Source organism: Podarcis tiliguerta (genome assembly GCF_965153285.1).
Source record: "Podarcis tiliguerta genome assembly, chromosome: 3".
Classification (NCBI taxonomy): Eukaryota; Metazoa; Chordata; class Lepidosauria; order Squamata; family Lacertidae; genus Podarcis; species Podarcis tiliguerta.
Window position 1 is genome coordinate 33,466,490 of NC_139536.1, and position 16,249 is coordinate 33,482,738.

General features: G+C 44.5%; 1 protein-coding gene across 4 annotated transcripts in view; it reads right to left on the reverse strand.

Moving 5' to 3' along the window:
- PLB1 (phospholipase B1) overlaps positions 1-16,249 on the reverse strand; it is a 114,721-nt gene that overhangs the window by 10,469 nt on the left and 88,003 nt on the right. For all 4 annotated transcript variants that reach the window (XM_083434394.1, XM_083434396.1, XM_083434393.1 and 1 more), the window contains 8 exons: positions 15,918-15,985; positions 14,628-14,671; positions 13,043-13,142; positions 10,458-10,509; positions 6,584-6,664; positions 5,482-5,547; positions 2,720-2,814; positions 1,343-1,424 (listed from right to left, as the gene is read on the reverse strand). In XM_083434394.1, the coding sequence (XP_083290520.1) occupies positions 1,343-1,424; positions 2,720-2,814; positions 5,482-5,547; positions 6,584-6,664; positions 10,458-10,509; positions 13,043-13,142; positions 14,628-14,671; positions 15,918-15,985 (588 nt within the window). The remainder of the gene's footprint in view (positions 1-1,342; positions 1,425-2,719; positions 2,815-5,481; positions 5,548-6,583; positions 6,665-10,457; positions 10,510-13,042; positions 13,143-14,627; positions 14,672-15,917; positions 15,986-16,249) is intronic.

A 16,249-nucleotide genomic window follows, 5' to 3' on the forward strand; every position in this document is an offset into this window, starting at 1 on the left:
CATCCTTATAAAACTAAAAAACCACAGCACTGTCAACGAGTAAAGCAATCAAGAGAAATTAGTTGGCAGGGAGTAAAACTGCTCCAGTTCAGCTCAGGAGCTTTTTCCAGCTGTAACCAGGAATGCCAGATGGCTCCCAAGAAAGAACTGCCCAGAAAAGAACTCCTAAAAATGGAAAAGCAGAGAGGCAGAGGCTGAGTTTCCCTGAGCAGGGATTCCCATTAGGAGGGCATGAGCATCAAGAAGGCTAAAAGACTTCACTGCTTCCCACTGTGCCTCAGACAGTGGGGGAACACATAAGAGATAAACACACAACACAAATAAATACATAAGACAGAAGAGGTGAAGAAGAGGCAAGGATGAGTCACTGAGCTCTAGGCACAACGTGAAATGCAAGAGAGTGGATTTATGTGGGAAAACAGATGACATCACCAACACCAGCTGAAACAAGCAATCACTCTCAGGTACTCTCAGACCAAATCAAGCCAACAAAATGTGGCCTTCCTCTTCAGGGTTCCAGTCAGCTCTGCCTTTTTCTGAGGGGAGGCTGGTCTGTTAGGCCCCACCAACTCTCCGCCTGCCTTCAGGCAGCCCACCACATGTCCTGCCTTCTCCCTTGCATCTAGTCCAGGGAGTGGCTTTTCCTGTCAGTTCCCTCCTCCTTCGTCTTGCCCTTGTAAAAAAAAACTCTACAGGGAGGAGGACAGAACAAAACTAGTTGGCTTGGCCTGTTGTTCACCCTGGCTCCACCTACTGATGGTCTCCCTCCTTTCTGCCCTACTAGTTCCCTTGGGCATCAGTCAACCACTGCATTTTCCACTCCACCCAACCTCAAATACCCAGCCAACATTCTGTAGCATCTGAACACACTTGGTCCTCATTGGGCTGTTTCAGGTTCCTTCCCTTGGAGTGTGTGTGTGTGTGTGTGTAGTTCTGCAGACCTTGGAGTTTCTCCAAGCCTGCTGACACTTTTTTTTTCTTGTGGGTGATGCTGCTTTAGCTACATATGGATCCACACTCAGAGAATGAGTCCACTATTAATATGTAGGCTTGACTTCTACAGGAGGGGTGCAAGGATCTTGAGTGGGATTCAGCTAAGGAGTCTCGTCAGTGGAAGCTCTGCACGGAGATTGCTACTTGTGCACTGGTGCTTCCCTGACTCTCCCAAAAATGGATTGGGCGTGGGTTGGAAGAAACCCCTGGAAAAGTGTGGGGAGGGGAGAGGAGAGGAGGGATCATTATGTCCTGCAAGCCAAAATGCTTGGGCTGGCAGAATGATCGGAAGAGCATGAAGTTAAATTCCTCTCCTTGAAATCAGTAAGAAAGGAAGTGCTTGCTTTACCTGAAAATCTCTGTTAATTCTTTTCATTTCCTGTAGTTCAGGGGAGTTTTCCTGGGGGTTTAGAAAACACGGGCAAAGGCTCCTGAAAGAGAGGGATGCTAAAATAAACACAGATCCTAGATAGCACAGAATCCTAGTCCAACCCCCTGCAATAGTGCAGGTAACAAAATGATTTGATTTAAAATAGCTTAGAAAGAATGTACAGTATTAGATTAGGGCTTGGGAAATGTTGTTGGACTATGATTCCCATCATCCCTGACCATTGGCCATACTGGCTGTGGATACCAAAAGGAACCAGAGTCCAACAACATCTGGAGGCCCATGGGTTCACCACCCTTGTGGTTATGTTTGTGGAACCAAAGAATACAAAAGCCTATGCCTTGGATTTTAAAAATACATTTCTTCCATGGCCTAATAACAGACACATCAGAATATGGTGCTTAAGCCTGTGGCCCTATATATATGCATACACACATGTGCACATGGCTTACCCAAAATAATTCTGGGAGCTGTAGTTTGCTAAGGGTCTGGGAATTGTAGCTCTCTTAGGCACAAGCTACAGTTTCCAGGATTCTTTCTCAAAGGCTGCTAAGGTGTTGTATAAATGTGCTTTAGATATATGATGTCGATGTGGCCTTAGGTTCTAATCCCACTGCTGCCCGGGACTTTTGCCTCGCTTGTTGGTTTACAGAAACCTCCCCCAGCCTGAAGCCCTCTAGAATTTTTGGACTGCAGCCCTAGCCAGCATTGGCCATGATGGCAGGGGCTGATGGAAACTGTAGCCCAAAACATCTGGAAGGCACCAAGTTGGGGAAGGCTGGCCTAGAGGCATGGTTCTTATTTGGGATATAAGAGCTCCTGGATTCTACAGTTTGGAGCTTTGGATTCTGGTGTTCCAAACCCTCTTTATAGTTGGGTAGACAATGGCACTGCCCAGATGGGAAAGACACCCACACTTTTATACAGTGGAAAGGGATTTTTGTGACATGTTTAGCGCACACAAATGGACTCCAGGTTAACACACGTCTCAAATTGGCTTAACACAAGAGATCCAGCATCAGCCAGACTTTGTGAATCACTGTCTACCTTGTTATAAATATCCGTACAGAAAACGAGAAGCCCAAAGCGACTCTCTTAAATGGCTGCAGCTCTAATGGAAATCAATGAAGATTGCTCTCATGTGAGTAAAGGGAAAAACCAGACCCAATATCCTCATTATAATTAGAGCATCTGCTGCCTCACAGCTCCCAGGTCCAATAGCATCTTGCAGGGAACAGGTTTTTTAAGCTCTTTGCGGTTGCTTTATGAATAACAAAAGTATAGATCGGCCCTAAAAATAGCATACAATACAGATTGCTGTGCGATCCGCTCACTTACGCCCCTGAAAGAACACATCCGGATGCTTCCCTTTCTATCTGACGCAGTCCAGTGAGTTCCATTATCTCCACCACGTTGACAAAAGCCCGAGGGAGCTGCAGGGATTACAGTAACCAGGTATATTGATGCACAGAGCAGAAGGCAGAGCCAAACAGCAACACAGAGAGGTTATGCACAGATCAGTAGTCGTGAGAGCATCTGGTTTTCATGCAATAGGAAAGGAAATGTACAGAGGGCCAGTGGCAATGAAAGAAAAATATTATGTCGGTGCGATAAACTTTATAGCTATAACTGCAGGCTGGCACCGTTAGCCAGCTTGATGCAACGTTGAGCTAGATGTGCAATGGCGTTTGTGCAGTAATTGTTTATGGCAAGCAAAGAAATGTGCATAACTTTGCCACAAGCCTCTACCACAGGTGGGAAATCAACAGCCTGCAGACCACAGAAGTTCTGTGTGATCCACCGGGAGTTGCTGTCACCTCTGCCACTAGTAAAATCACCTTGTGTCCTGTGTTTCCTTCAGACCACCAGACAGCTGTTTGGGAGGCTGCAAGGGGCATAATTTACAAGAAGTGGGGGTTTGGAGATGACCCTCCCTGTACACCTCCCCCCCCCCCGCAATGTAAATTATGCCATCCTCAACCCACTTAACAGCTGCTTGGCAGATGATAGTCTGCACCATCCTGCGTCCAAGGGGCCTTTTATCCCCCTAAAAGTTGAGCTCTGAAAGCCTCTTCTGAGAGCAAGGACCGCACTGGTGACAGCCACCTTTCCCTGATTTCAAAGGGTAGGTTTGCATATGTTTGTTTGCATATATGTGTGAATGCCCAGACCGCTGGCATGTGGTCCACAAGCACTTACCCACTGCTACTTGTGGGCCTCAGGGGCGAAAAAGGTTGCTCACCTTTGCTCCAGAGCAGCCTTCTCTAACCTTGAACCCCTCCAGATGCTTTGGACTACAACTCCCATGAGCCTTTACTAGCTGCTGTGGAACTAACCCTCAAGTGCCCTTCCTGAAGCGAGATTAGGTCGGCAGGCCTGAGAGACAGTGGTCTTTCAGTGGTGGCTCCCAAATGGTGGCACTCCTCCTGTTGCGAAATAGGATTGGTGCCCTTCTTGTTGTCTTAAAACAATATTTCTGAAGGTGTAGATTAGGTGTCTGTTTTACTCTCTGTTGGGTGGCTGAAGTGGATGTCACCATTTAATTCTTCCTGCTTATCTCAGCATAGTGTTTTATCGTATGCCTTTAGCTTTTTTGATAAGACTTGCATGCAACCTTCGGAAACTGCTTCATTTTGGCAGGCAGCAAACCAATTTATTAAATAAAAAATGAATAAAATAACCAGAAGACTCTGGGCCATCAATTTCAATAACTAGCTGAGGTTACTTAACTGTGCAGACCAGTGGAGGCTTTTCATTTGGGCAATGGGGCACTGCCCCCACATGCCTTGTCCGCTTACTCACAACTAGTTCAGGGGGTGGGACTGCCTGGCAGCTTCCTTCCCCTTAGCCTCAGTGTTGCCCTTGTAGAACTCAGCACAAAGGAGGGGGGGTAGGGGTGACAAAAGTAGAATTAACTGCCTCTGCTTGCATTGGCACTAGTTCCACCTGCTGCCTTCTGCCCTCCCAGCCCCCACAGATGCAAATGGTTTTGTTTCTTTCATTCTAACTTTCCCCTTTCATTCGTTTTATCTTCATCCTTCATCTCAATAAAGCTTCATCATTGGAGAGCCAGGGCTTGACTGCATACTTGTGGCAACCCATAGATCTTTATTCCAAACTTTGATGCTACATACTGTGCCCGAGGCAATGTAAGGGGAAAACAGAGCAACTCCACTCTGTAGCAACTTATGGTTAAGCTGGGAGTTGCCCCCTCCCAGGCTGAAAATTAATCTGTGATTTTGCTCAGCATGAACCAACCCGGACCGTGCAATCAACATCTGAAGCTCTTTTTTGTGTTCCCCTTCCATGAAAAGTCCAGAAGGCGCCATGGAGCAGCTCCCCATTTGTGGAATGTTCTACCCAGGGAGGCCTGCCTGGCACCTTCACTGCCTATCTTTATGCGCCAGGCAAAAAGTTTCCCTTATAACCAGGCCTTTAGCCATTAACTACATGTGGCTTTTTAGAAGTGGGTGAGATGTTTTTAATGTGTTGCTTTTCCTCCTTGGTATTAATATATCTACATGGGGTGGGGAAGTTGTTTACTTAAAGTTGCTTTGGGTTGTTCTGGGCAAAATAAAGTGAGTAACAAATGAAAGAAAGAAAGAAAGAAAGAAAGAAAGAAAGAAAGAAAGAAAGAAAGAAAGAAGTTGGGAGTGTTGCAGATGCTAGGCAAGCTTGCTATCATGTTTGTCCACCCATCTCCTTTCCTCCTCTGCTGCACAAATATCCCTAAGTCAGGGCAAATATAGAATTGGGGAGGCTGGAGAGTACATCCATAAGCACGGTAGACAAAGCTGCTGCCTGCTGTTGAGGAAGCAGCATCTTCCTGCTGCAGAGGGCTTTAGGGGCTAGCTCCACGTTGAGAAAAGTGAAGAAAACCATATAAAATGCAACCACGTTCGCCATAGTAGAATCTCACCGCTTTCCTGGTCATTAGCTATCAAGGTCATTGGATTACCCTTCAGATGTGACTGCACCAGTGCCAGCTATCTGAAAGAAGGTCCTGAATGAAACATGATCATGGAAACTCTGCGAGGGGTGAGAAATGTTTAAGTGCAGTTGCCAAGAACTCAGCCTTCTAGAGTGTCTTAAAGTCTTACCTCCTTGTAAAGGATATCAAGGGTCTCCTGGAGGTGTTCTACATATCTGTCCACTGAATAGGTCTCCTGAAGAAAATGAAACACTCAGTTACCCATTTTCAGTATTGCATGAAAAGTTGCAGATAAATCCATCCCCACACACCCAAAACCAGAGAGGTCTATGGAATAGCTTGACTTGAAGGAGACTGATATGAGGATATAATTTGCGCTAGCAAAATCTTGATATATTTAGAAGGAAGTATTGCAGAATTGTTTCCCAGTTGCAGCATGCATTTGACTTACTCAGCACACACGGCGTTTGGACGCGATTCTTAAATTACCAGTCCAGCTGAATTAAAAACAAACAACTGATACCTGAATCTGTTAATCAGGAAGAGCTGGATTGGGAGAGCCGGTTTTGATTCTCTGCATCCAAACACTGGATGTAGACATAATTCAAGAGCTGAAATCGAGCCCACTATTTGCAACAAGATTCCAAATGCAGCTTCAAAACTTTCATCCAGAAACGTGATTTTTTTTAAAAGGGGGAATCACTCAGAATTTGGAATTCAGTTTCATAATCTTGAATGTTATAATTGGAATTCATATAGGTTTCTCATAAATGGAGAAGGGGGCCTTTTAAAGTGGCACAACATTGTGAGGGCATAGTGGCGTACTGGTTTCACTCATTTTTATTGATGTCACAGGTAAACTTAATTCAGAATGGGACTGAGCCTTTCAAAAAATTGAATAGAATTCTCAGAAAAAGACTGGTATTCCCTCCTCCTCCACACCTACCTCACTATGTCCCAACTCCCCCCCCAAAAAAAAGTGTATTCAGAAGTATTTTGTATTTCCAAAATACTCCATTGTATTTCTGGGGGCACTGGGAACTATAGTTTTAATACTTATTAGCTCAGCACATGGATTATTATTATTATTCCCCCAGTGGCTGGCTCAGTTGTTTTGCATTTGGATGGCAAAACTCTTTTATGGAAGGTCACTAAAGCCAATCACCAGCTTTGAGGACTGGGGCTGCAATCAGGACAAAAATGCTCATTTCAAATGAAAAGTGACAGGAAATACTATTGTTTTCAAACCAAGCCAGCTACAGCTTTCATACCTTGTCTAAGCAATAGCTACAAAGGTCATTGCCTCCAATGAAAATGGTGACTAGCTTCCAGTCCTCCTGATAGTTGATGCTCTGGTGAGAAACAAAAACATGACAATATCAGAGTAGTTCACGGATGTTCGGAGGAGCAAAGAGAGTAATGAGTGATGTGACTTGCTCAGGATCCCATCGATTCCACTCTCTGCAACTGCTGGAATCGTCTCCCTGCTCACCTGCTGTGGAATTGTTACAGACATTGCTTGGGGCTGCAGAAAGTCAAGCCAAAGCACGTACACACTCAGTCCATCTCCACGGAAAAAGGCCATTTGAGAGTAAATTCACAACCCCATATTTCTCATGTCGCACATAGCAATTGCAATGGCATGCTATCCTCATTGTTTGAAATGCCACCATGCCTAGGCTGTCTTTGTCACAGCTTTTTCCAAGGGCATGAAAGTATTGCATGCCCAACGGAGGGTATTAGGTATTTGAGCTGAACTTGTTGCATGATCATTACCACATGAAAGGGTTTGTCTAATGGGACAGATACTAGAGAATAGCAGCAATGTCTCTCTCCCTCCCCCCTCCCCCCCCTCTCTCACACACAGTCCCCCTTTGCTGTCTGAAATCCAAAGTCTTTCATTGGTGGGTCAGACTGAATAACGGAGAGGAGAGAGAGAGAGAGAGAGAGAGAGAGAGAATAAAAGCCAGGGGAGAAATTGGCAGCTGCCCTGGAGTGTGATCATCTAAGCTGCATCTGGGCTTCTGTGACACAGGAGGCTTTCTATTCCTAATGGACTTTGGAGCTGAGGGGTGTAACTGGGACCGCAAGCCCTTGGCACTTGTACAGAGGCAAGCATGAGAGACAAAGAACATTTTCCACAATGATGCACCGAATGCTAGTTGTTAGTAGCTGGAGTCACTGAGAATCCCTGACAGTGACACATTACCAGGACTGTTGGGGGGGGGGAAAAAAAGGAAGGGAATGCCCAGAAGAGTGGACATTTGGATAGAGAGAAGGAGCCCTCAGATAGGTGACTTCTCTGTGCTTAGCCAAGGCCGGCAGCTGCTTCAACCTACGTCATTGCCAGCCAACAATAGGGGCTGCTGAGAGCTGTAACTCAGTGGAAAACATTCTGTAACATGCAGTACAAAGAAAGGAATGGATGGTGGCTATTTTTAGAGCAGCAAGTTTACATAACAAGCATTGGTGAATGTGTCCTAAGGAAACCAAAGGCCTGGGAATCACAAACAGGGCTGAATTCTCGTCATTAATAGGATTCGTTTTCCTGGCCCTTGACTTCACTTCACGTTTGCTTCAAAGAGGTGCCCGGGGGTGTTTGACATCATTCCCTCTCTGATTTCAGAAGGCCAGGATCATGGTCCCTGAAACCTAGGAGCTGCTCTGACTTTTGCTTAAATGTCAGTGCTTCCACTCGGCTGGTATGTGTTTGTGTGTGTGTAAAAGAGAGAGAGAGAGAGAGAGAGAGCAGGAAAAATGCAGAAATGCAGAGAGGAAATGGATTCTACTTTCTGCTTATCACAGTATGCAGCTAATAAGAACATGCAACTAAATGCAACTAATAAGAGCAGAACAACTGACAGCAAAGTCAGCCCTCACCCAGCACCTGTCACACAGGCCTAGGTTTGGGAAAGCAGTGGTTTTTGTTTGTCTTCCAGCCCACACCAAACGATCCATCAATAGTTTGATGGCCCTAGTTCCTCTTCCTTCCCTGCAATGGCTCCTCTCCCAAAGCAAAAGGAGTCAGGTTGGTAATAACACATTTAATACACCCTGGTTGCATTTTCCCTCTGCATCTGAGCTCAGCCACCAAAAGCTAACCTCAATAACATAAAAAGGTTTTGCAATGCTTCCAAAAGACACTCGGGCAGACCTACAGGGAGAACAAGTTCCAGAAATGTGGGGCAGCCACCGAGAACACCTGTCTTCACATGCATTTCTTGCCCTTCCTTGGTGCACAGATCATATTAAGAAGGTGTTTTCTGTCTATCCAAGAAGGTTTAATGCCACAAAAGGACAAAGGCAACCTCACAGGTATATTAAGCCCCTAACCAGAAAGGGCTTGCCTGGTCATAACCACTTAACTTGAATTGCACCCAGATGGGGTACAAATGCACATGGTAAAAACATTTCCTCAATCTGCTCTTGGAAGCCGACTCTCCTCCAGAGGTGAGCCATCTCATTCTGAATGTCTTGAAGCTACTGAACACTCATCACAGTACAGGTCTGCATTCTCTGCTCCACTGTTATTCCATTTACTTATTTAGCAAAAATGCATATACTGCTGGATTGCAAACAGGCAAACAACCCAAAGCTCTTTGCAACAATATAAAACAAAATATTAACATTACATATAGAGAGAGAGTTAGAACGGGTATTAAGATATTGTAAAAGATTAAAATCAACACTAGCTGCCTCAGGAGGCTTGCCTAAGCAAAATTGTTTTAAGCAGGCACCAAGAGGAAGACAGGGAAGGTTCCTGCCTGCCTGATGTCAACAGGCAGGGAGTTCCAAAGCACAGTTTGCTGCTGCACTGAAAGATGGATTTCTTACAAATGTGGAATGGGTGTTATGCGGTACCTGCAAAGGTGCCAGTTCCACAGATTGAAGCTGTCAGGTGGGTATATATGGGGTAAAGTGAATCCCACACAAAAACCAAACTGGTCCCAAGTTGTTAAGGGCTCTATATACCAATAGCAACAGCTTGAACATGGGCTGGTAGCAAATAGGCAACCAGTGTAGATAGCTGAGCAAAGGCGGCTTTAAAAAAATAAATAAATTAAAAAGTCCACATGAAAATTCATCAGCATTTTGGTGCAAATTTCTCCTCCTAGACACATTTTTGTATGCAACTTTGCCTATTATACAGATTTAACAAAGCTATTTCCCCTAATATACTGGATGTTTGTACACATTACTTGAATGAAGAACAAGATTGAAAAATGTGGGAAAGTGTGAATTTGGAAGGACGGATACGTTCTGGTTCATTCGCCTGATGCCAATGCAATCAGATTTCTCTTCCATCCCTAGTGCCTTCCATTCATGTGGCAGGATGCATGGATCCAGCCCCTGGCACTGCACTGAAGGTGTAATGGATGGGCTCAGAGGTGCCAACTTAAATAAAATATTGGGGGCGGTATGGCGCAGGTAAGCCCCACCCTGCAAAATCAATCACATGGCATGGTGCATGCCCACCATTTGAATGGCAATGCCCATCAATTTGGTGGGGGACAGCCTCCTCAAATATTTTATGGGGGGGCGAAGCCCTCATGGCCCCTAAGAGTTGGCTCCTATGGATGGGCTTTACTCTCATTCAGAGACTGCTTGATCTTGGTATTTTGTATTTAGATAGGAACCTCCCTTGTGTCACACCAGTTTGATCAGGGGATGGCTTTGTGTGACCTGTTATCATGCAACCTGGATCATTTTGCTGGACTCATCATGAGCTACTTGCTCTGTGGGCATTTTGCAGCAGTGCTGTAATCTCTGATTTTGGTACAATTGCAACATGGGTTGTATACAATGTCTTGTGATGGGGAAGATTTGGCTCCTAGTCTTTGGGGCATGGTTCACAAGGCTAAATATTATCAGCATCAATATTTTAAAATAGCACAAATAGCATAAGTTGGTTTAGGTGGCTAGAGGATGAAATTTTTTCATGCCTACCCCCACTGCTTAAACACATATATTGCAATATATTAACCAAGAGAGGATGACTGGGTTTTGTTTTTTTTATAATAACCCAACATCTTAAACACAACTATTGTATTCTTGCATTCCGCAATATTATAGGTATCTTCCTTACCCAGTGGTTTCTACAAGCTGCCAGATTTTTCATTCATTTTCTGTAATGCAGATACTTACTGGGCTGTTTTTCATTTGTGCTACCAATCCTCTTGCTTGGGCTGGGAGATTCCTGTGGAAAGAGAAAAGGAGAGCATTCATGGCAAGCTCAGTGGAGTCAACCAACAGAAGGAGCATCATTGCGGGACAGAACTAGGATCTGAGAGTCCTTGGTTGATGTTCACGCTGTGACCTAGAGAGTCATTTCTGATCAGTCACCAGCTGCCAAGTAGGACGAAACAAATGAGCAAAAAACACACTCTCGTGCCACCCATTTACTCTCATGAGCAATGTAGTCGAGGAACCACAAATATTGTGTCAGCTCTTCCATGAAACGAAACACTGCAGGTCGCTATTTTTCTTTCAGAAAAATATGAGCCGTGATTTTGCATGAGTTCTCTGTTTTAACATCGCACTCTTCATGTAAGCAGACCACTTGTGTGAGTCTTTTTCATTGCACTTGTCTGTTGCCAGCATGTAATCAAAACTTACTCTCAGCTCTTGTGCAAAATTCAGGTAAGCTCTCTCTCAGATTTCCTACTGTTAAGTGTACACATGTATTTATTTATCCTGCACTTCCTCAAGGACCCCAGGGTGGTGTGTATGCTTTCTTTAACCCTGACTTATCCTCACAGAAGCTCCAGGAAGTAGACTAGGCTGAGAGATGATGACTGGCCCTCCACTGAACTTAATGCCTGAGTGGGGATTTGAACCTAGGGCAACTGCACTGCCCTGGCTCTCGGTTTGAAAAGGAGCATCAGTAATAGCCGTACTCCTAAGGGTACCACCCTAGCCTACTAGGCAATTGTGCCATTGTATTTGGAAGTCGAGGGTTAGATATGCAAGACAGATCTGTGTCATATCCATGTGGCTTTTATCCTACCTACATAGAGCTGCAATGTTTACGAATAAATTTCCTCTAAACATACATTTCCAATTATCTGTCGGTGTTGGTGTTGACCTTTAAAGCCCTAAACAGCCTCAGCCCAGTATACCTGAAGGAGAGTCTCCACCCCCAGCATTCTGCCCGGACGCTGAGGTCCACCGCCGAGGGCCTTCTGGTGGTTCCCTGATTGCAAGAAACAAAGCTACAGGGAACCAGGCAAAGGGCCTTCTCGGTAGTGGCGCCCGCCCTGTGAAACGCCTTCCCATCAGATGTCAAAGAGATAAACAACTACCTGACATTCAGAAGACATCTTAAGGCAGCCCTGTTCAGGGAAGTTTTTAATGTGTGATATCTTAGTGTATTTATGGTCTTTGTGGAAGCCGCCAGAGTGGCTGGGGAAACCCAGCCAGATGGGTGGGGTACAAATAATAGATGATGATGATGATGATTACTGTATTAATACATGTTTAAATGTGCAGTTTCTCTCAAAATACATACAGTGGTGCCCCGCAAGACGAATGCCTCGCAAGACGGAAAACCCGCTAGACGAAAGGGTTTTCCATTTTTCAATGCGCTTTGCAGGATGAATTTCTCTATGGGCTTGCTTCGCAAGACGAAAATGTCTTGCGATTTTTTTTCGCTCCCCACCCCCTTTTTCTAAGGCACTAAACTGCTAATAGCCTTTTAGCAGCTAATCCGCTAATCCCTTAAGCTTTTAATAGCCGCTAACAGCCGCTAAACCGCTAATAGCGCTAATCCGCTAATAGGGTTGCTTCGCAAGATGAAAAAACCGCTAGACGAAGAGACTCGCGGAACGGATTCTTTTCGTCTTGCGAGGCACCACTGTATTTGAATGAGTGTTTTGATATATTTAAGCTGCTGAGAGCTCTGTCACAACATCTGGGGAAGGGCAGAAATCTAGTGGAGAGCTAGATCAGGTAATGTCATCTTGGAATTTGCAAAGTCTGAGTTTCTCCAGGATCCTTAATTTAAGACTTGGAATTGGGAGGCTTCTCTCCCTCTCTCGCTTTATAAAATGCTACTTCACGACCAGTAAGAGCTGCACAAGGAAAGGAATGATCAAGAACAGCAAATGCAATATAAGGCATTTAAAGCAACCCCCCCAGGAATCATGGGAATTGTAGTTGACTTCTCACTGAGGCCACAATTTCCAGCACTCGCAACAAACTGCAGTTCCCAGGAATCTTGGAGGGGGGGGATGTGCTTTAATTGTATGGTGTGTACACAGCCTAAGTTCCCTAAAAAAATGTCTGCACAGGTGACTACCACAAACTTCAAGACACCACCAGCCAACGTGCCTGCCAACCAGCTAGCATGCGAGCCAAACAGCAGAGAAGTTCAGATCGATTATTTTTGTTGAAGGATTGGCTCTGACAGAGTGCATTCGGAGCTAAAGCTCTAAATTTTCAAGGCTGCACTTGGAAGCTCTGCACTATTTCACAGCCGTGCCACCTCACCTCTAACTCCCTCTGCAGTTAATTTAGTGCTTGGCAAAAGGTGATCGATTGAGGACCTCAGAGGCTAGAGTTGCCAAATGTATTTAGACAGGTACAATATTGCAAAAAGATTTTATAGCAAGACTTTATCCTTGGATTCTTAACCAGAAGGGGATGAGGCGAAACCCTGGCAAAAACCCTCAGCTTTGGGGCAACAGTTTAGGCTTAACGCGGCATTTTTTCCTTGTCCCAGTGTGTCTTACTGTGCAGTGGCTCCTCCTACTGCTACGTTGAATCCGGCCGCTTCGTTCTGGGTGCCAGTGGAGAAGCCAGAGAGGTTTGGATTAAACTTTTTCAAAATATCTGGCAGAGAAGGGAAAAAAAATGTAAGGTTTGGTGAGCAAGAGCCACACTGTGGTTGGGCTAATTCGGTAAGAACCACCTCACATTTTATGAATGCTCCTGAAATTACAACCCGTTAACTAGCATGGGGAAAACCGTAGAAAAGACAGCCAAGTCTTCTCCATCAAGTTTTTTTGGTTCTATTACCCTCAACAGAGCTGTTGTTGCAGTTCAAAATGTCTGCGCTGAACACTGGAAGTACCTTATGCAGTGAGTGAGACCAGCTGCTCATCTGGCTCAGGTGTGGGGGCCAAGCGAAGATTCTCCCCCAGGCCACACCCTCTCACCAGGGGGCTCTTTGGGTCTACCATGAGTTGAACTGAATTGAATACCACCCACAGAAATTTATTTTGCATGGGAATAAGAATGCAATTTGTTTTGTCCGAAGTGGACCCCCCCACACACCACACAAATACTTTGAAGTCACTGTAGCTCACTGAATTCAAATGGTAAAGGTAAAGGCACCCCTGACCGTTAGGTCCAGTTGCGGACGATTCTGGGGTTGAATTGGTAGGAGGCACTATACAGAGATTGGAAGAATATAGCATGTGAAGTGGTTTTAAATAGGGATCCATTATCAGGGTTAGCCCAGGTACTCCATCTTCAATGCATCCCTCCCAACCTGGTGTACTCCATGCACATCCCTGCTGGCCAAGGATGATGGGAGCTGTAGTCCAAAGCATCTGTAGAGCACCAGGTTGCTGAGTTGACTGGGATGCGAGCTTTTTATTTTTATTTTTAATCCCAGTAATTTAGCTATCACCCTATCATTCTCTATATGAGTAGATCAGCCTGCCAATTTACTGGACATCATCACTAACTGATTAGTATCTCCATTTCGCTTTAAGTCATGTACTGGGAAAGTGGAAATCTCAGGGTGTACAGGCAAGGACTCTTCCTCAAAGCTATTTACACAAGTAAAGCACACAGCCCTGGAATTTTTACACCCAAGCGGCTGCCTGGTTTTCTTCTGTAGCTGTTCTTGCTCTGTTCAGTGTGTGATTACTTAACAATCACTTCGATACAAGATCAGACAGGCTTTGACTGCGTTTGTATTTTGAGCAAGCACTGTGCTTGTGTGCTCCTCTCCTCTCACGTAGGGCTTCATTCATTCTGTTCTGTTGGCATCAAACCAGTTTGCCCTGACATCCAAGCTGGCAAATGGTGGTTTAAGTCATCTCTCCAAATCAGGATTGCAACACAGGATGAAAACATGGGGTGGCAGAGCGGTTGGCGGGATCACTCAAACAATGGTTTGCCAATCCGGACATCATCACAAACTATAGTTTCATTCAAGCGGCAAGTGAGCAATTAAGGCCCACACGTCAGAGGGGAAAGCATGTAAACACAGTGCTCGTTCACAAACCTTCAGATTATGCCTTTGAGAGGATTAATATCGTCATGAACGTTCCTCTTTCACGCCATGGTATGTCAAAAGATACTCACTAGATAAGGTTGTGTGAGTCTCCAAGGTTTCATCACCTCCAGCACTAGAAAAAAGGGTAATACCAAATCGGTCACTGGAATTAACACTGTATCAAAGGGCATCTATCATCTGTCCGAGAAACACAGCTGTATTAGCAAGGAGTAGGGTAGAGATGAATTAAGAACAAAAGTCCCTCAAAACTACAGAAACCTCCATGGAGGAAAAGCCATCCAGCCTTTAAGGATAAAAGGATAGGAACAAGTATGAATGAAGGGGATGTTTTCAAATCAAGTAAAACAGGCCTGCAGCTAAAACAGATGTAAGCCTCTAGCAAGAACACACAGCTAAGAACTTAGAAATGCTCCCCTTTAAGCTGATATATGTAGTACATATTGAGATCTGACCTTTAATCTGATCTTGCTGATAATAAACTAGATTTGTTAACATTTGTTCACCGAGAGGCCAGACTAGACTGTGTTGGTGCCCAATAGATATTTGGGGTTCTAAAGTTTTAGGAGAGTGTGTTAAATGTCAGGGCACACTTGCGCATTAAACCTTTTAGTGCAATTCAGTGGTTGCACACACATTTAGTTTTCCTGTCTATATAATCCCATATTGATCTGAGATCTAATAGAAGCAGATTACCCTGATTTCTGAAAAAGCAAGGTAGCCTCAAAATTCACCTTTCAGACATGTTCATTTATGTGCATTAATTGCATATGGGGCAAGATGACAAGTGAGCAATTGTCAGAAGTTTCCAGATAATGTGTGATAATTACCATCTTATTCTTCTTCCACATTTTTGTGCAATAACGACCACTGTCTGACTTTATTTTATTTTTTTTAGTAAAATGTCCATTCTTGCACAAAAATCTGTGTAAGGAAGGAAATCTGCACCAGGTGACTGAGTTGAACAGATCCAAATCAATGTACATAAGCATGAAGCAAGCTGTGTGTTTCTGTTTCATAACTCCATTGTGCCACTCCTAGTGGAAGCTTGTTCACTTGAGAGCAATCTCAAACCTTCATCAGTTCAGAAATTATATGTTGAAGTACAGCTTGGGAAGAAGTGTAATATGCAGCCAGCAAGATTGCTTGATGGCAGCGTATTCTTATAAGGGTACTAATAAGGCTTCTTGTTATTGGAAAAAGAACAGATTGCATGTCTGGGCATGAGGATATGCTCAGACATGTAATTGTCACATACACTTTCTGTTCTCATTTTCATCTATATAATGGCGCTCTTCAAAAAGGTGCATGAAATTCTTTACTCCAGCAGAATCTGGGATAAATTCTAGCAAATGCTGTACCTCCAGGAAATCCCCCTCCAAGCTGTGGTTAGATCATCCAAACCAGTTGATTTGGCTCCTACAGCAGCCTGTAAATGAAATATATATAAATTATATACATTGCAAGGGATGATATGACGAGAAAGGGGTGGAGTAGGAAAATCTCTGTTGTCTCTCCGAGGAGGAAAAGTTGAACGTTTTAAAGATTGCTGCTGCTTTATGAGGCCATGAATAATGTTAAGCAGAATTAGCCAAGGGGCTCATGCAATCTGAAATATGAATCTCTCTCTCTCTGGAAATTGTAGCTCTCTGGGGGAAACTACAGTTCCCTTGTTTCTTTGGGGGAAGCCGTG